This window comes from Schistocerca nitens, chromosome 1 (assembly GCF_023898315.1).
Source record: "Schistocerca nitens isolate TAMUIC-IGC-003100 chromosome 1, iqSchNite1.1, whole genome shotgun sequence".
In the NCBI taxonomy this organism is placed as follows: domain Eukaryota; kingdom Metazoa; phylum Arthropoda; class Insecta; order Orthoptera; family Acrididae; genus Schistocerca; species Schistocerca nitens.
The window spans coordinates 591,359,164-591,380,623 of record NC_064614.1 but is presented as its reverse complement, the minus strand read 5'-3'; the positions used below and the strand labels follow the sequence as shown (position 1 = coordinate 591,380,623).

The following is a 21,460-nucleotide window of genomic DNA, read 5'->3' as shown; positions in this document are numbered from 1 at the left end:
CATTCATATGTCTTTACGCACTACATGAATATGTAATAAAAAATGGGGGTTCCCATATAAAAAAACGCAGTTGATATCAGTTTGACCTATGGCAGCGCCATCTAGCGGGCCAACCATAGTGCCATCTGGTTTCCCCCTTCAAGCTAGAAGAGTTTCATTCTTTGTAGTTTCTTCGTTTGATACTTATTTCGTGAGATATTTGACCCGGTCACTATCAGTGTACCACCCTGTATACTGATGACAAATGAACTAGTGTGGTCTATATAGTAGATTTCCCCCAACCCCCTCCCCCCCCTTTTTTTTAATAATTTTTGCCTCCAAATAGTTGTTGGTGGAGACTTGTCCATTATCTATTAAACATTTTCTGAATTTGTTGCACTTTTTATGTTGAAAACTGCATTAAATTAAATGTGGCATACAGGTTAGGCTACACTAAAAATCAAACATTTACCAAAACCATTTGTTGGCTTCACCAGATCGCAACCTTTCAATATAAGCTAGACTTCATGCTTTGTGACTGGTTAGTCTGTCACTGCAGCCAAGATTTCAGTGGGAGGAGAGGGGGCGATTCATTATAACACTCCAGTCAGATGTTCGCAGTGCTGTTGAAACAGCAGTAGGAAGGTAAGATGGTTCAGTGAAATTTGAGTGAGACATTGCCTTTTGTCAGACATTGCTGTGGGTTGTCATTGAGACATTGTTAGCACAGATCTGTATTTATTTATTTCACTTTTATTTCTTTTTGTCTGCAGCAAGTCGATGGACTCCAAGAACAAGAAAAGGGAAAACAGTCCCTTGGTACAACGAAGAAGGGAATTGGGCCAACATATTCATCGAAAGCAACACGCAATGGAATTCGTGTTGCTGATTTAATAGGAGATTTTGAAATATTTGCTGAAAAGTAAGTAAATAAATTCACGACTATACCTCCAAACAGAACTGTAGATAGATGTCCAAACTCACCAAAGTCTTTATTGGATTGTTTAACTTAAAGTATCAATTAAGCCTTAAAGGAACTGTATGATAGTGGTTAACGTTTTATTCCTAGCATGACTAGTTGTACAAGGCAAATCATAGAAATGGTGTATACACAATTCTGTTTTGAGAAGCTATAAAATGTTTTTTTTTTGTTTTATTCATGTACATTTATCAGCTTAATAGAGTTCTAAATATTAATATGATAAATAGAAATCTACACTCTAAATCAGTAAGAGACGATTCTTGCAGCGCTTTCCACTGTGGTGCATGAAAAAGCTTCGTTTCTTCAATGCTACTGCCCTTGCCTGACAAACTACTTTATTTGCTACTTTGTTTCATCTGACCTATTCTTTGATCTTTGTCTCTTTCCACACCATGGTTCAAAATTTTTTAAAGTCTAATGTTACTAATTTAACAGGCTCAACCATGTCTCATTCTATAAGAGTTCATTTTGATCAGTGATATATGCTTCAGTTCGAGCCCATACATGTTAAGTGGCATTGAAGTGGCAGATGAAATTGTTGGGGATGATGTCTCTGTGGTTTTGTGCCATGGAATCAGTTACATACTGTATTGTATGATTAATATCTTCCTCTTGATTCTAAAACTTTCATTTCATTCAACCATACCAAAAGTTCTTCCTTTCTTAGAGACAGTTTGTGTCTTTGACTATAGGTGATGGTACAGCACATTACCCTTCAGTTGCAGTATCAAACAGGCATTTGTTTGCAGCTGAACAACAGTCCAGTTGATAAATGTGTAAGCATCCATTTCTTGTGATACTTTGTAGTTAATTTTTTAAATTGTTGGTGGCTGAAAAGATCAGCGTAGTTTCAGGCAGCAACATTAAAAGTTAACTGCAATTGATAGTTCTGTGTGTGGAGTTGCTCTGAAGCTCACAAGTTTTCTGCATTGTCCTCAGAACTGATTGTGGCCATTTGGTTCCTAGTCCAGTGGAAGGACTGAACCAGAGACCTCGAAGATTGTGGCAAGCTAGGCTGTGATTTCCTGGACTTGCACTGCAGGGCAGAGAACTGTAGAGCCTCTAAATAGGTCAGACGTGCGATAAACATCAGATGTTGCTACCCAGATAGCTGACTGTGCGGGGTGCACACAAGGGTTTTTAGATTGGGCAACCCTCCATCCAATACAGATAATGACAGCTGTAGGAAACCAAGAAATATCAGTGTAAGATCGAAAGAAATGGCTCGCATTAAAGTCTTAAACTGCCGAAGCATTTGCAACAAAGTGCCAGAGTTTGAAGTGCTCATGAAAGGCAGTGAAGCTCACGTAATACTAGGTACAGAAAGCTGGTTGAAACCTGAAATTGAAAGCAGTGAAATTTTTGGGGGAAATTTAAGTGCATATTGAAAGGACAGACAAATGGGAAATGGGGGTGGTGTATTTGTCACAGTAGACAAGAAACAAAAGTACACCGAGATAGAAAAGCTGCATGTGAGATTGTTTGCGAATAATCAGTGTCATGGGTGGGCATAAAGTAATTATTAGATCCTTCTATCACTCATCAGTCTCATTTCCTGATGTAATTGAAATTTTTAGAGAGAACCTCATTTCACTTGTACATAGGTTCCATAATCGTGCTGTAATCATCGGTGGAGACTTTAATCATTCAACATTTGGGAAAATTACAGTTTTGTTAGTGGTGGGCTTGATAAGACATTTTGTGAAACTTCACTGAATGCCTTCTCTGAAAATTACGTAGAACCGATAGTTGGGAACCCCACTCATGATGGAAATATATTGGGTTTAATGGCAACAAACTGACGTTACATGTTTGAGAATTTCCACATCGAAACTGGTATCAGTGGTCATGATGCAGTAGAGGCAACAATGATTACCAAACTATATGTGACAACTAAACAAAGCAGAAAGATATATATGATCAGTAAACTATATAAAAAATCGGTAATGTCATATCTCAATGAGGAACTTTCAGCACAGGTCAGAAGCATGTAGAGGCTAAAGAAACAGATAGCTGCATAATAGGTGCAAAACAAAGTGTAGGGCTATAGATAATGAGATGCTGAATGAAACGTAATTGGCTGTCAAGAGAGCAATGCATGATGTGATGCCTTCAGTGACTACTGTAGCAGAATATTGTCAAGTGGTCTTTCACAGAACCAAAAGAAATTCTGGTTGTATGTAAAGGCTGTTTATGGCATCAAAGTTAGTGCCCAGTCCGTAACAAATGAGACAGGAAATGAAGTTGAGGATAGCAAAGTAAAATCTGAAATGCGTAACACCATTTTCAGATGTTCCAATTGCATCAGTTTAATTCTCATACCACTAAAAAGATAAATGCAGTGAGGGTTAGTGTCGAGAAACAGCTGAAATAATTGAAACTGAACAAAGCTCGATGCCCTGATGGAATCCCTGTCAGATTGCATACTGAATTTGTGGCAGAGTTAGCTGCTCTTCTAACTATAGTGCATCATAGATCCCTGGACAAAAAATTTTCCAGTTCTTGGAAAAAGGCAGAGGTCACATCCGTCTACAAGAAGGGTAGTAGAAGTGATCCACAAAATTACAGGCCCATATCATTAACGTCGATATGCAGCAGGATTTTGGATATTGTGTTCAAACATTATGAATTACCTCGAAGAAAACGGTCTGTTGACACACAGTCAACGTGGGTCCAGGAAACATCATTCCTGCGAAACACAACTAGCTCTTTTTTCACATGAAGTGTTGAGTGCTATTGACAAGGGATTTCAGATTGATTCCGTATTTCTGGATTTCTGGAAGGCTTTTGACACTGTACCACACAAGTGGCTCGTAGTGGAATTATATGCTTATGGAATATCGTCTCAGTTATGTGAGTGGATTTGTGATTTCCTGTCAGACGTTATAGTTCGTAGTAATTGATGGAAAGTCATCGAGAAAAACAGAAGTGATTTCTGGCATTTCCCAAGATAGTGTTATAGGTCCTTTGCTGTTCCTTATCTATATAAATGATTGGGAGACAATCTGAGCAGCCGTCTTTGGTTGTTTGCAGAGGACGCTGTCTTTTATCGACTAATAAAGTCATCAGAAGACAAACTGAAAAAGATTTAGAAAAGATATCTGAATGGTGTGAAAAGTGGCAGTTGACCCTAAATAACGAAAAGTGTGAGGTCATTTAAACTTCGGTTACACGATTAATCAGTATAATCTAAAAGCCGTAAATTTAACTAAATACCTAGGTATTACAATTACGAACAACTTAAATTGGAAGGAACACACAGAAAATGTTGTGGGGAAGGCTAACCAAAGACTGTGTTTTATTGGCAGGACACTTAGAAAATGTAACAGACCTACTAAGGAGACTGCTTACACTGTGCTTGTCAGTCCTCTTTTAGAATACTGCAGTGCGGTGTGGGATCCTTACCAGCTAGGACTGACAGAGTACATGGAAAAACTTCAAAGAAAGGCAGCATGTTATGTATTATCACCAAATATGGAAGAGAACGTCACAGAAATGATACAGGATTTGGACTGGAAATCATTAAAAGAAAGGCGTTTTTCGTTGCGACGGAATCTTCCCACGAAATTCCAATCACCGATTTTCTCCTCCAAATGCGAAAATATTTTGTTGACACTGACCTACATAGGGAGGAATGATCACCATGATAAAATAAGGGAAATCAGAGCTCGTATGGAAAGTTATAGGTGTTCATTCTTTCCGCGCGCTATAAGAGATTGGAATAATAGAGAATTGTGAAGGTGGTCCGATGAACCCTGTGCCAGGCATTTAAATGTGATTTGCAGAGTATCCATGTGGATGTAGATGACTATAATATCAGTGAGTCACCATTGTAATCAGCCAGCTCGTACAAATACTGGGGTGTAACTGTTTGCAGAGATATGAAATAGAATGATCGTATAGGCTCAGTTGTGTGTAAAGCAGGTGCTAGACCTCAGTTTATTGGTAGAATACTGGAGAAGTGCATTTGCAAAGGAGATTTCTTAAAAGTCACTCGTGCGAGCTGTTCTAGGATATTGCTCGAGTGTGTGGGACACACATCAGATAGGACTAAAGTGAGATATTGAACATATACAGAGAAGGGCAGCACGAGTGGTCACAGGAAGAACCAGCTTTAAATGATTACTCTAGGGATACGCTACGAGCCCCTAAGTATTGCTCAGATAGGGATCGTAAGGATAAGATTAGAATATTTACTGCATGCACAGAGTCATTCAATCAGTCATTCTTCCCATGGTCCATATGTGCATGGAACAGGAAGAAAGCATAATAACTGGTACAATGGGGCGCACTCTCTGCCATGCACCTCATGGTGGTTTGCAGAGTATAGATGTAAATGTAACCATTAATTCATCTTCCAAATGGTTAAAAGAAGCTCGTATTTGAGAGGGAAAACATTGTAAGATATTCAGTGTGGGACATGTTTCTAGTACCATGAGATGTCATGTTTGTAGTATGCAGAAGTTTTGTTAAAATCATATCAAAAACTCTGTGGTGAGTTAGATTATGATGATGATCAAGGTTTTAGTACTTCTGAATGTTGATGTGTTGTTTTACATGTCTTTTATAGTCCATCTCAAAAGTCTTTTGTAAAATGTCACTCATCAATTCTCACACTACTGTATTGTTAAATTAAAGTAGGTTATCTCAAAGATATAATAACATTACATACTAGATCAATTTCTGTATTTGAAAGATGTTACCAGAAAGTATTAAGATTTCTGTAAAAGGAGCACTATGCAGAAATTCACAATTTGATTTAGTAAATTTTTATATCCTAAGTAAATGTTGCTACTCTGTTTTGTGAAGATGATGGCCACCTAGTAATGTTTCTCTAAATTTCTAAGAGATGATAAAAAACTTATGATTCTATGGAAAATCAAAGATGGAATGACAGTGTTACGAAAATGAGAGATTGCTACTCACCATATAATGGAGACGTTGACTCACAGGCAGGCACAAACTTTTGGCCAAAAGCTTACTTGTTTAGCAGTCTTTTTGTTGTGCCTGCTTCATGACTCAACATCTCCACTGTGTGGTGAGCAGCAGTCTATCTTTTTCATAATATTGTCTTTAAACCTATCATTCTTATACTTTCAGATTTGTTAACCATGCCAGAGAGTCTTTCAGTATTACTAATTTTCATTGTCATTTGGTGTTCATTCCAAATATAAAAATATAATACTGGTGAATTCAACTTCATAATTCATTATTTACAAACGAACACAGTAAGGAGAGTAGCCTGCTTAAAAAACATCATTTTTTGTTGCAGACTGAAATCTCTAGTAAGAATGTACCAGAGAATGTTTCCTGAGCTTAAGGTTGATGTTGAGTCTGAATTAGTAAGGTACAAAAAATATGCTGAGCGAATTCGTCCATTTGTTGTTGAATCTGTTTCGTACCTGCATACAGCTTTGCGTATGGGGAAAAAGGTTTTAGTAGAAGGCGCAAATGCAGCAATGCTGGACATTGATTTTGGTAAGTCATTTCTGCATTATCTTGGTCTTGTAAAACAAAACTAACAGGGACACATTTTTTACTTTATGTATGAAGTAAACTGCGTACTTCTTAATGAGGCAGTATACATTTGTTTTAATTTTTATGAAATATGTTCCAACGTTACATTAATTTAATCATATTTAAGGCTTTGACAATCCTGTTTCATATGTGTAATTTGAAGAATTGAGGCATATTCAACTTAAAAGGAATAGTCCAATCTGACTTCCTTAAGCCGGCTGCTGTGGTAGAGTGGTTCTAGGCGCTTCAGTCCGGAACCACGCAGCTGCTAAGGCCGCAGGTTCGGATCCTGCCTTGGGCATTGATGTATGTGATGTCCTTAGGTTAGTTAGGTTTAAGTAGTTCTAAGTATAGGGGACTGATGACCTCAGATGTTAAGTCCCATAGTGCTTAGAGCCATTTGTACCATTTTTGACTTTCTGTGAAACCCACACTAAGGTTTTAATGCAGGAAGAACACAACAAAAGAAGACCAAATATTCTTCAGTAGCGCCCAGACATGATCTGCAATTAGGCGAGCCTTCCACAGGGTGACTTTACTTTCGCAGTATCAGCATATCACAGCACACTCAGTTTCAGCTGCTATGATACAGTGCAAGGATTTTCAAAAATTGTTGAAGTTACTTGTATCTGTCATGCAGAAAAAGCTAATGACAGCGTTTTATGCAGCCTTTCCTACCTAGTGCATGATTGGCCGTGAGGAGAGTGTTGTGCCGTGTACTGCAACATATTCAGAGCGACACAAGAATTTGAAGCACCTAAACCATACAAAAATGTCAAGTATCATTGTTTTGAATAAGAGGCACTTCATATTGACAGCTAAAGTGTTGCATATATAATTCTAAGGTGACTAGCAAAATAAAATAATTCAAGGCAGTGTTTGGTGTCACATTAGACAAATTTCATCAGTAGTCATCAGTGAATCAAAATCAGCCAGACATATGGATCAAAGTCCAAGGTGGTCAATGGAATCCAAACAAATTACATGATGGTAATCTGGTGGTAACACAGATACATAAAAATAATATAAAGATGTGACAAGTGGCTAGTTTAGAGAACTGAGGGGACACTTACAGTGAAGTGGCACAATAGCCCAAAAACGAACAACTGGAAGACGTGTGTCAAGCAAGTGGCTTATTAAAGGAGATAGAATAAAGTACAAACACTACTAATTCCGGACTGTGCGTATTCCCAGAACGTGGGAGGCGACTGGGTGCTGCGATACACTGATACTGCGAAAGTAAACAGACAGCCTGTGGACAAGTGCAGATCATGTGTGGGCACTACCGAAGAATAGTTAATCTTTCGAGGAGTGCTTGAAATAACCAAACAAGAACAAGGAATGTTCAAATACTGTATCTTAAAACTTGTTTAGGAAATATAACAGCAACAGTTAACATGTATTAAAATGCATCACTAATAACACCCATATAGTGGTGGTAGCCTAAGAGAAACATGAACTAAGAATGTTTAGTGACTTAAATGAAGACCGCTAGATACATACCTTATATCAAGGAGAAAGAATAGATCCAGTTGAAAGGAATAAAAAATCCACCAAATAAACCTTAAAAATCTAAATTATAAATAATAAAATTCTTTTCAGAACCTTTGCTTTTCACAATTCAGAACTTAAAAACCTTAGAATATTTAATTTTTAACAAGTTTTTAAAATGTAGTTGAAAGCATGGTATTTTAAAAAACTAGACTTGTCTGTTATAACCATAGAGCAGCATATAAACCATTAAGAGAAAAACAGGGCGAAAGGGGGGGGGGGGGGAGACTATGGTGGCGGAGGAGTAAATGGGAAAGGCCAAGGGGGAAGGACAGCATGATGTTAACTTACTTTTACTTAGATGCTATAATACCTTAGGAAAGTTCTGTTGCTAGGTAGCAGCCATGGAAGAGGTGTGGGCCAGATTTTGGAGGAAAAATTAGGTGACGGGTACCAGGTCACAAACTTTTTCAAGCCAAGTGCACATCTTAGCCAGGTGGTAGAGGATATAGGTTCCTTGTGCAAGGATTTCTCAAAGCAGGATCATGTGATGATAGTGGGTGGAGTGGGAAACAGTATTGGTAGGGATCAGGGCTACAATATTAAGTGTGACCTGGTGAAAATAGCCTCTGCAACAACCCATACAAATGTTGGGCTGGTGCCTGCTTTTGTGTGGCATCTGGTGCCTTCTTTTGTGCGGCATGGTCAGCCCCAGTTGAACCGCTCTTTCAGGAGGGTAAATATGGAATTGGATCAGTTGCGTAGGGCGGCCACTCTGTCAGACATTGGATTGGTTCCTGTCGAGGCTATTGATAGGGGGGATTTCACAAGGCATGGCCTACACCTCAATAGGAAAGGGAAGGGTAAACTGGCAGGGTTGTTAGCGAAATCCATAAGGGGGGGGGGGGGGACACTAGTACTCATGAATGTACCTCTTTTTTAGACTAATATCAGTGTCCAATGAGAAGTTCAGGCAGGCAGGTGCTAAAGAGGTACAAAACTCACAAGAGTCTCACAACAGTAAATAAAATAATGATGTTACCGTATTTAACCAAAATATTGGTGGATTAAAGAAAAAAGTAGATTCTCACAAAAGTAAAGTAAAAAATAATGTTACCATTTTTCATCAAAATATTCCGGGATTGAAGAATAAAGTAGGTGAGCTCCTGGTTTGTTTAGACGACATTTAATGTGATAATGTAATAGATATACTATGCCTGTCTTAGAATCACGTTGTGTCTGACATGGAAAAGGTAAATATCAGTGGTTATAAACTAACTGCAGGTATGAGTAGAGAGAATAAGGTGAGAGGAGGAGTTACCATATATGTCAAAAGTTATCACTGTGTAAAAAGCTTAGATTCAAAAAAGTTTTGTCTAGAGCAACATATAGAAGCATGTGCCTGTCAATTAAACTGAAGGAGGGTTCTTTTATAATTGTAACAGTATATAGGTCCCCTTCAGGAAACTTTCATTTATTCCTGGAAAACTTGGATGCCTTGTTGTGCTATCTGTCAGATAGGGGAAAGCAAATTATTATTTGTGGGGACTTCATTGTTGATTCACTGAAAGAGTGTAATAGGAAGAATGACCTAGAAGTCTTGCTAGGTTCTTTCAATTTGACGCCTGCCATTAATTTTCCTACTCGGGTAGTAAAGGACAGCAGCACATTGATAGATAACACTTTTATAGACCAAGATAAGTTTAAAAACATAAATTCTTGTCCTGTTGAGAATGGCCTTCCTGATCATGGTGCTAAGCTAGTTACAGTATATGACATAGCTCCATTCAGTAATTCAAAACTACACCACAAAGTTGTGCATTCAATTAAATTTCAGGGAAAATCCTCAACAGTTAGACTGGGATGAGGTGTACAAGAAACCTGATGCTTATTTAAAATATAACTTATTTCATGATACACTTGTAAGAGAATTTGAATACTGTTTCCACAAGAAAGTAGTTAAATCTAATTATAAGAAACCATGCAAAAAACCTTGGCTTACTAAAGGAATAAAAAATCTTGTAACCACAAAAGGGAACTGTACCTAACAAGAAAGAGTAATGACCCAGAGACAGCCAACTATTATAAAAAACTACTGTGCTACATTGAGAAAGGTTATTAAAAGTCCAGAAGTATGTGCATCACGTCTGAGATTAATACCTCTGATAACAAAATCAAAACAATTTGGAATATTATTGCAAGGGAGACAGAGCAACCAAGAGTACAGGATGACGGTGTTACTATCAAAGCGAATGGAAACTTGACAAACAACAAGCCGGAAGTTGAAAACATTTTGAATAATCATTTTTTAAATGTTGTAGAGAAAATAGGATCTAAATGTTCATTAGAAGAAGCAAGGCAATTAATGGAATAGGCCTTACCCCCACACCATTTGATACAATCGAAATTCCACCCACCTCTCCTTCTGAAATTAGGAAGATGATAAACTCTCTCAAGAATAAAAGTGCACATGGAATGGATGGCATTTCCAGCAGGATAATAAAAGCTTGTTCCCAAGAGATAAGTGGGATTCTTAGCCACATATGTAATAGCTCTCTGAAGCAGGGTATTTTCCCAGATAGATTGAAGGGACCTTGGATTTAGGTCCCTCACAAGGCCTCACAATGGCTTCCATAGACTTACTCACTCCACCTGAGCCCCGTACTCCTACCTTCTACCTATTACCCAAAATCCACAAAGAGAACCATCCTGGCCGTCCCATTGTAGCAGGCTTCAAAGCCCCAACAGAACGTATCTCAGCTCTGGTAGACCAACACCTCCAACCTATCACCCGCACACTCCCATCCTACATCACAGACACAAACCACATCCTAGAACACCTCAAATCCATTCCCAGTCCTCTCCCACCTGAAACCTTTCTTGTCACCATAGACGCTACATCCCTTTACACAAACATCCCACATACCCATGGTCTCTCTGCCCTTGAGCACTACCTCTCCCAACGCCCACCCGAAGATCTTCCAAAAACCCCGTTCGTTATCACACTTACCAACTTCATCCTAACCCATAATTACTTCACTTTTGAAGGCCAGACCTACAAACAAATCAGGGGAATGGCCATGGGAACCAGGATGGCTCCGTCCTATGCTAACCTCTCCATGGGCCGCATGGAGGAGGCTTTCCTGAAGACCCAACAGCTGCTTCCCCTGGCCTGGTATAGGTTTATAGATGACATCTTTGTGGTCTGGACTCATGGTGAAGAAACACTCCTTAATTTCCTCCATAACCTCAACTCCTTTTCGAGTCTGAATTTCACCTGGTCCTTCTCCAAAACCCAAGCCACCTTGCTATATGTTGACCTTCATCTTGTTGAAACTCACATCCACACCTCTGTTCACATCAAACCCACAAACAAACGACAGTACCTTCACTTTGATAGCTGCCATCCATTCCACATCAAACGCTCCCTTCCCTACAGCCTAGGTATTCGTGGCAAACGTATCTGCTCCAGTGACGAATCCCTCAACAATTACACCAATAACCTGACCAGTGCTTTCCTCTCCCGCAACTATCCTGCAGACCTTGTCCACAAACAGATCTCCCGAGCAATACATTCCTCCCCTTCCAACAACAATGTTCCTACCCCCAGACCACACAGAAGCATCCCCCTTGTCACCCAATATTATCCTGGCCTCGAATACATCAACAGATTACTCCGCCAGGGATATGACTTTCTCAAGTCAACCCCTGAAATGAGATCATCCCTTGACAAAATTCTCCCCACACCACCCAGAGTTTCCTTTCATCGCCCCCCTATCCTCCGTAACATCCTTGTTAAACCCTACAATATTCCAAGACTACCTTCTCTACACAGCGGTTCCTACCCCTGTAACCGACCCCGCTGCAAAACCTGCCCCATGCATCCCCCCACAACCGCCTACTCCAGCCCCGCTACTGGTAAAACATACACAATTCAAGGCAGGGCCACGTGTGAAACTACACATGTCATTTATCAGCTGACACGCCTGCACTGCACAGCCTTTTACATCGGTATGACAACAACTAAACTGGCTGAGCGCATGAACGGACACAGACGAACTGTCCGCCTAGGAGATGTCCAATACCCAGTAGCAGAGCATGCCGTCCAGCATAATTCTAGGGACCTAGGAACCTGCTACACCGTATGTGCCATTTGGCTTCTCCCACCCAACAACAGTCCCTCTGAACTGCGGAGATGGGAACTTGCACTCCAACACATCCTTTCATCCCGCCATCCCCCTGGACTGAACCTACGTTAAACCACCTCACTCCCATTTACTCTTCAGTCTTCTCCTCTTTCCCTTTCCTCTTTAGCCATTCACGCATCTTTTCATCCTACATAGTTGTGTTTATCTTTATACTGTATACCTCTTTACTTCTGTATGCATCCTCTTTGGTTTGAAGCTGGCACAGTACTTACAGTAGAATATCTTTGGCTTCCCTCTGACAACCATGCCTCCATCCTTGCTACCCTCCCTGTTTTCCTTTCCCTGTTGCTTCATGACCTGGGTTATGAGTAACTGAATCCACTTTCCCTTCTTCCCTTTCTTTCCCCTCTCTCCTCCCTGATGAAGGAACATTTGTTCCGAAAGCTAGGAATGTAAATTTTTGGTTCTGTTTTTTGTGTATCTATCGGCTGTACTGAGCTGAGGTAAGTACTGGCCAGCCCCTCTATCTCTTTGTTAGTATAGATTGAAGTATGGCATTGTTAAACCACTGCATAAAAAAAGGGGATACGTCTAATGTCAACAACTACTTCCCAATCTCTCTTCTGACTGCCTTATCCAAAATTCTTGAAAAAGTAATGTATTGTAGAGTAGCTTCACACCTTTGTAAAAATAAAGTTTTAACAAAATGTCAGTTTGGTTTCCAGAAAGGTTTTTCAGTGGAAAACGCTATATATGCTTCCACTAACGAAATATTAAATGCTCTGAGTAACTGGAAGTTACCCGTTGGGATTTTTTGTGATCTCTCAAAGGCTTTTGATTGTGTAAATCATGGAATACTTCTAGATAAGCTCAAGTGCTGTGGTATGAATGGCACAGCACTCAAATGGTTTAAATCATACCTAACTGGAAGAGTGCAGAAAGTTGAAATAAACAGTTCACATAAGATGCAAAAAACTGGTGATTTCTCAAACTGGGGAACAATCAAGAATGGGGTGCCGCAAGGTTTGGTCTTCGGTCCTCTGCTGTTCTCAATATATATCAATGACTTGCCATTCTATATTCACGAAGATGCAAAGCTGGTACTTTTTGCCTATGATACAAGTATAGCTACCACACCCAACAGACAAGAATTAACTGGTGAAATTGTAAACGATGTTTTTCAGAAAATCATTAAGTGATTCTCTGCAAATGGGCTCTCATTAAACTTTGACAAAATGCAGTACATACAGTTCCACACAGTAAATGGAGTGACACCATTAATAAATGTAGACTCTGATCAGAAATCGGTAGCTAAGGTAGAATATTCAAAATTTCTAGGTGTATGCATTGGGGGGTTTAACTGGAAAAAAAAACACATGGAAGATCTGCTGAAACGTTTGAGTTCAGATACTTATGCTATTAGGGTCATTGCAAATTTTGGTGATTTACATCTCAGTAAATTAGCTTACCAGGCCTGTTTTCATTCTCTGCTTTCGTATGGCATCATATTCTGGAGTAACTCATCATTGAGTAAAAGTGTGTTCATTGCACAAAAGTGTGTAATCAGAATAATTGCTGGAGCTCATCGAAGATCATCCTGCAGACACTTACTTAAAGAGCTGGAGATCTTCACTGTAGCCTCACAATATATATATATTCACCTATGAAATTTGTTATTAACAATCCGAATGAATTCAAAAGTAATAGCAGTGTACATATTTCAATGTCTTCTTAGGTGAAAAATTACTTTCATATATAAAAAGTAATTCTCAGAAAAAATATTGTATGTTTACGATAAGTTGAGCTTCAGCACAGGGGAAGCAGGAAATGGAGGAGGAGGTCACTTCGTTAAATATTGGTGCAAGAGGGGAAATGTTTTCCAGTCTGCCATGCGATGCTGGTACCTTAGGTGTGTATGCTTGCTGATGGACTACAGCAGATATTGTATAAACTACACATGGAAGTAACAAGGTTTAGTGAAAGCACATTGAAGAGACTAATGGTGTTTCCCAGTTGAGTTGACACTCAATACACAACATTAAGGCTGTAGTGCTACAGATGCTACGTCTCTGAGGTCAGCAGTACTTGTGATCTTAACGCAGTTGACATGGTGTATAGCTTGTGGAAGTTTTTGTGGGAGTTTTGCCGGTTGCCGAGGGAAGTGCGTGGAGCAGTATAAAGACAACAATAGTAATGAAAGTCAAGGAAAGGTGTGGGGGAGAGACAGCAGTGTGGGCACCTTCACTCAACATGCCAATGTTTTCCTATAATATACACGGGCCACTCAGTCTGCACTTCACAAATCCTGATAGATAGCATTTTGCTGACTTCACTGTAATTGTGATAAGACAGCCTCCATTACACAAGAGCTGAGAGTTTTCCACCACTTCTGGAAAATTCTGATTCAATTAACACAGCCTGTATTTACAACGTGTTATGGTTAGTCTTTTTCAGCAGAAGATATGCATTAATATTTATGCCATTTTATAAGCACCAGAAGTTTTAATTCTATTCAGATTTGCTAACACATTGGAAGCACATCCATATAAATTGCACACCAGAGCACTTTTATATACTCAAAAGACAGCAACACAGTAATTTTGTAATTTTAATGCTACAACAGCTGATTTTGCTATGCTGTATTAATTTTGGTTCAGACGGTGTTAGGATTTGCATTCGTTTCTCGTAAGTTACTCTCAAGTTATACAAACTTGAAATGCATCTCTAAAGTGTAAACCTTGGGTGGTCCACTATAAGTAGCATGCAGAAATAACAATGTATGAGAAAGCGTATTGTAGACACATCTGCATTCAAACATGGTTCTTATTCGTAGTAATGAATAAGAAAATAAATTAAGCCTGTTATAACACAATTGCTCAGTGATTTGGTAAGGTTTGTGGTGTTGGTAAACAGAACAAAAATGACATGACGTCTTCAGATTTCTGTCTACAAGAGGGGAGGGGATGGTGGTGGGGGGAGGTGAAGCTGTCAAGAACAACCTTAAAAGCTCTACCAACTTGAACTGTACGGACATGTACCACTCACGAGAATGAACCGAAACTCATCATGGCATTGACAAGGTAATAAAGGAAACATTTAAAAAAATATTACCTACGTGTGCCATACGTTCTGTATAGTGATGACCTGCAATTTTGGTCACTGTAACATGAGTGAAACTAGTTTTTCGTTCATTATAAGGTGGCAAGTCAGTGCCAGTTTGTCTTCACTGGTGTTGCTTGTCCACATGTCCATTGTAACACTCAATCAGTTACATTTTGTAATGACTTCTTGTAATTTATTTTTTATCTCCTCATATATTTGGATCAGTGTCTATGGCATGAACAGATTTTTTAAAACCTTGATGGCTGAAGTTCTGTATGGCAGCATTTCGATAGCGATCATTTGTGCATAAAGAGAATAAAGTTCTTTTTTTACTTTCGAAATATTGTTGTACAACTGGCTTGTGTTAAAATTATTTTTTAAAGAGCTTCTCAGTTTATATTTTTTTATTTTTCATTTTATTTATTTTTTTCACTTGCTCTAGCTCATAATTTGATCCCTCACCTTTCATTTTTATTACTAATCCATGGTTCTCTAGTTTTTCACCATGCTTCCTTTTTAAGTGGTCTCGTAAATTAGTCGTATTCCCTGAATTTTTTAATTCTTTACTACTGATGGTACTCTCACAAACTGTCTGTTATCTGCCACTTTCTTGAAAAAAGTCCGAACAGATAATTGATTTTTTGCTATTCATTTTTAAAACAATAACAAAAATCTCTATTTATGCACTTCTCACATAAACAAAGTAATCTTCAAAGTGCGGGATTTCCTTTGCCAACAGACTTTCGGCAGCACACAAGAAGTCCCGAGCGTTTCATGTCAGCACCATTCGGAGCACTTCGTGGCGACTGTGCTCTTTATCTCACTGCTGCCAACAGCGATTCAACAGTTGTGGCTTTATAGTTGTGTGACAAAGAATAATCATGTTGTTGTGTGATGTTTAAATACTGAAATGAGTGAAGAAGCCTTTGTTGGCACACCGAGGTCACCACCTTTGATACCTTGAAGAACTAGAACTTTCGGGGCAGCATTCTTCCTTGTGACACTTAAAAAATTATTAATCAGGTCACAGAATGCTATAAACTTGAAAACACACAAAAATGAAAATGGTGAGTTAATTCACTCACTTCACAAGTTTCAAAAAAGGGGTTTCATTATTAACGGGCAAGAGCTTAAGAAATATGTACAGGATTAAGAGTTTTTGCAAAAACATTCCAAGACGTTCACTGTCAACTCGTGGCAAGAAGAGATCAGTTCTATCTTACATCCATTGAAACATTCACGTTTTGCCTGAATTACTTATGAATATGCATTGCAATACTGTGAAAGCAGATAGCATATAAATATAGTTGTTTATTTTAATGATTATGTCCAGCCACCATACAAATACAAACCTTGACATTCGATACATTGTGCTTTTACTGTATTAAGTTTTGCGGGAACTTGTGCGTCCTTGAAGGAACAAGCTCTGCAAATTGAACACAACACAGGTAACCAACATAAGGACAATATTTGTGCTTCTACAAAGGCAGAAGTGATGCGGGGATGTTAGGATTGTGTTGATGTTTTATGTTTTCAAATATCCTTACACATTAACATTTAAGATTGAAATCACTTGTAAGTCTACTATGAGGACTCAGAAACATAAGAGGATAACAGCAGTGCGTTTAACAACAATAATAATCATATTTGTTTTAAAATGCCTTGTGCAGTACAACCACAAACACTTAATAAATCTTTAAGATGCAATTTTTTTTCCTGTACTAACTGCATTGTATTGCAACAACCTTTTTTACATTATGTTCCTTGCTACAAGTAAGTATGCTCACACATTTAAAGATGATAATCTGCATAATGTGCATTCATGAATCCATGTGATTCATGTGTGTAATTTTCACCATAAGCATGTGGTCAGTACAACGTGCGTACTACCTTGAGTTATCACTGGAAGACATACAAGAAAATTTGCTCTCTTACGACCCCTCCCCCCATATTGGCCAATCTATTAACAACATATGGGCCCCACCATATTTGTTGCTGATTAACTACCTCCATGTAATGTACTTCCCCTCAGCACTCCACATGCCATGGAGGTAATAGGATCCAACAGTTTTTTATGCGCCAATCAAAGAATAATTACATTATAAACAATATGACTATTAGTAGTTCAACCAGACAACTGGTAGTGATGATACTGCCGATGCCATTGATTAATCGAATGTTTACTGATGTTGTAAGAAACACTATCTAGATACTTAACATGTGGCCTTTGTTTTCGCATAAGTTTCTGGGAAGGTCAGTGACAAAATGCCCCTGCGTTTGAAAGTGGGTACTGAAGGCAGATTTAGAGGCAGAAATCCTGAGGTGTTCTTTGAACCTAGTAGAAAAGCCCATCAGTTTGTCTAATGTGTCACATGGGGCAATCACGGTGAGTAGTGTAATATACCCAGTTGTGTAGCATTTGTGTGTTCCCTGTGCCTGTACTTTGTATTGGCTTTACTGGGAATGAAAAGCTGTTCATTGGTTTTGGAGCATTAGTATCTTCTGACCCTCTTGGAAATAGTGCCAAATTTTATGATGTGTGTTACAAATTCCTCCTCCCCCCCCCCCCCTTCCTCCAAATCTTGGGACTGATACAATTCTTGGCCAGTAGGTTAGCTTTCTATCTTACCTTTCTGAGGATACCCCCAAGTGATACTATTGCTGAACTCACTATCGTAACCATTTATATAGGCTATGCACTGTATAATTTGAAATTCTTTATTGAAATCTTTCTTTGACAACAGGACATGTAGATGTTTTATAGTAAAGACCTGAAAGCTGACTTTTTGTACTTCATCAGGTGGTTGGATGAACTGTGGTTCACTATATCAGTGGTGGTTGCATTTCTGTAAATATAAGATCTGATCTTGGTTCTGCATAAGGTAGTATTAAGATTTAAATAGGCCAACATTCCCTTCTCATTGTGCTGTTAGTGAAATGAATCATCTTGTGTAAGCCATTTAACTCATTTATGAACTAACAGCATTCCTCGTGCAACCCACCGAAGGCACTTTCTGGTGCCACAGAAGAAAAGAATATTGTTCCATTAAAAGTAATAGTAGTAAAAAATAATCTACCACTGGAAAATCCAGGATATAATGTAACAATATTGTGAAAGGGATAGTTGCTACTCACCATATAGCGGAGATGCTGGTTTGGAGATAGGCACAACATAAAGACTGTCACACAACAAGCTTTTGCAACAAGGACATACATACCAAACGAAAGTGCTGGCATGTCGATAGACACACAAACAAACACAAACATACACACAAAATTCAAGCTTTCGCAACCAACGGTTGCTTCGTCAGGAAAGAGGGAAGGAGAGGGAAAGACGAAAGGATATGGGTTTTTAAGGGAGAGGGTAAGGAGTCATTCCAATCCTGGGAGCGGAAAGACTTACCTTAGGGGGGAAAAAAGGACAGGTATACACTCCCGCGCGCGCACACACACAAGTAGACATTTGTAAAGGCAAAGAGTTTGGGCAGAGATGTCAGTCGAGGCAAAGATGTTGTTGAATGACAGGTGAGATATGAGCGGCGGCAGCTTGAAATTAGCGGAGGTTGAGACCTGGTGGGTAATGAGAAGAGAGGATATACTGAAGCGCAAGTTCCCATCTCCGGAGTTCTGACAGGTTGGTGTTAGTGGGAAGTATCCAGATAACCCGGACGGTGTAACACTGTGCCAAGATGTGCTGGCCGTGCACCAAGGCATGTTTAGCCACAGGGTGATCCTCATTACCAACAAACACTGTCTGCCTGTGTCCATTCATGCGAATCGACAGTTTATTGCTGGTCATTCCCACATAGAAAGCTTCACAGTGTAGGCAGGTCAGTTGGTAAATCAAGTGGGTGCTTTCACACGTGGCTCTGCCTTTGATCGTGTACACCTTCCAGGTTACAGGACTGGAGTAGGTGGTGGTGGGAGGGTGCATGGGACAGGTTTTACAGCGGGGGCAGTTACAAGGGTAGGAGCTAGAGGGTAGGGAAGGTGGTTTGGGCATTTCATAGGGATGAACCAAGAGGTTACGAAGGTTAGGTGGACGGCGGAAAGACACTCTTTGTGGAGTGGGGAGTATTTCATGAAGGATGGATCTCATTTCAGGGCAGGATTTGAGGAAGTCTTATCCCTGCTGGAGAGCCACATTCAGAGTCTGATCCAGTCCCGGAAAGTATCCTGTCACAAGTGGGGCACTTTTGGGGTTCTTCTGTGGAAGGTTCTGGGTTTGAGGGGATGAGGAAGTGGCTCTGGTAATTTGCTTCTGTACCAGGTCGGGAGGGTAGTTGCAGGATACGAAAGCTGTTTTCAGGTTGTTGGTGTAAGGGCTCAGGGATTCCGGACTGGAGCAGATTCGTTTGCCACGAAGACCTAGGCTGTAGGGAAGGGACCGTTTGATGTGGAATGGGTGGCAGCTGTCATAATGGAGGTACTGTTGCTTGTTGGTGGGTTTGATGTGGACGGACGTGCAAAGCTGGCCATTGGACAGGAGGAGGTCAATGTCAAGGAAAGTGGCATGGGATTTGGAGTAGGACCAGGTGAATGTGATGGAACAAAAGGAGTTGAGGTTGGAGAGGAAATTCTGGAGATCTTCTTCACTGTGGGTCCAGATCATGAAGATGTCATCAATAAATCTGTGCCAAACTTTGGGTTGGCAGGCCTGGGTAACCAAGAAGGCTTCCTCTAAGCAACCCATAAATAGGTTGGCGTATGAGAGGACCATCCTGGTACCCATGGCTGTTCCCTTTAATTGTTGGTATGTCTGGCCTTCGAAAGGGAAGAAGTTGTGAGTCAGAATGAAGCTGGCTAAGGTAATGAGGAAAGAGGTTTTAGGTAGGGTGGCAGGTGATCGGCGTGAAAGGAAGTGCTCCATCGCAGCGAGGCCTTGGACGTGCGGAATGTTTGTGTATAAGGAAGTGGCATCAATGGTTACAAGGATGGTTTCGAGGGGTAACAGATAACACTGTCATTACCTCCCTTTTCTGTTCCAGTCGCGTATGGTTCGGGGGAAGAAAGACTGTCTGAAAGCCTCCGTGCGTGCTCGAATCTCTCTAATTTTACATTCGTGATCTCCTCGGGAGGTATAAGTAGGGGGAAGCAATATATTCGATATCTCATCCAGAAACGCACCCTCTCGAAACCTGGTGAGCAAGCTACACCGCGATGCAGAGCGCCTCTCTTGCAGAGTCTGCCACTTGAGTTTGCTAAACATCTCCGTAACGCTATCACGCTTACCAAATAACCCTGTGACGAAACGCGCCGCTCTTCTTTGGACCTTCTCTCTCTCCTCCGTCATCCCGATCTGGTACGGATCCCACACTGTTGAGCAATACTCAAGTATAGATTGAACGAGTGTTTTGTAAGCCACCTCCTTTGTTGATGGACTACATTTTCTAAGGACTCTCCCAATGAATCTCAACCTGATACCCGCCTTACCAACAATTAATTTTATATGATCATTCCACTTCAAATCGTTTCGCACGCATACTCCCAGATATTTACGGTGTTTGTTCCGCTATCATATAATCATACAATAAAGGATCCTTCTTTCTATGTATTCGCAATACATTACATTTGTCTATGTTAAGGGACAGTTGCCACTCCCTGCACCAAGTGCCTATCCGCTGCAGATCTTCCTGCATTTCGCTACAATTTTCTAATGCTGCAACTTCTCTGTATACTACAGCATCATCCGCGAAAAGCCGCATGGAACTTCCGACACTATCTACTAGGTCATTTATATATATATTGTGAAAAGCAATGGTCCCATAACACTCCCCTGTGGCATGCCAGAGGTTACTTTAACATCTGTAGATGTCTCTCCATTGATAACAACATGCTGTGATCTGTTTGCTAAAAACTCTTCAATCCAGCCACACAGCTGGTCTGATAATCCGTAGGCTCTTACTTTATCAGACGACAGTGCGGAACTGTATCGAACGCCTTCCGGAAGTCAAGGAAAATAGCATCTACCTGGGGCCTGTATCTAATATTTTCTGGGTCTCATGAACAAATAAAGCGAGTTGGGTCTCACACAATCGCTGTTTCCGGAATCCATGTTGATTCCTACAGAGTAGATTCTGGGTTTCCAAAAACGACATGATACTCGAGCAAAAAACATGTTCTAAGATTCTACAACAGATCGACGTCAGAGATATAGGTCTATAGTTTTGCGCATCAGCTCGACGATCCTTCTTGAAGACTGGGACTACCTGTGCTATTTTCCAATCATTTGGAACCTTCC

The 21,460-nt window shown here is 40.0% G+C and overlaps 1 protein-coding gene across 3 annotated transcripts in view; it reads left to right on the top strand.

Annotated features, from left to right (window-relative positions):
• LOC126255899 (adenylosuccinate synthetase) overlaps window positions 1-21,460 on the top strand; it is a 74,296-nt gene that overhangs the window by 29,504 nt on the left and 23,332 nt on the right. For all 3 annotated transcript variants that reach the window (XM_049955438.1, XM_049955439.1, XM_049955440.1), the window contains 2 exons: window positions 753-901; window positions 6,234-6,439. In XM_049955438.1, coding sequence (XP_049811395.1) covers window positions 753-901; window positions 6,234-6,439 — 355 coding nt within the window. The remainder of the gene's footprint in view (window positions 1-752; window positions 902-6,233; window positions 6,440-21,460) is intronic.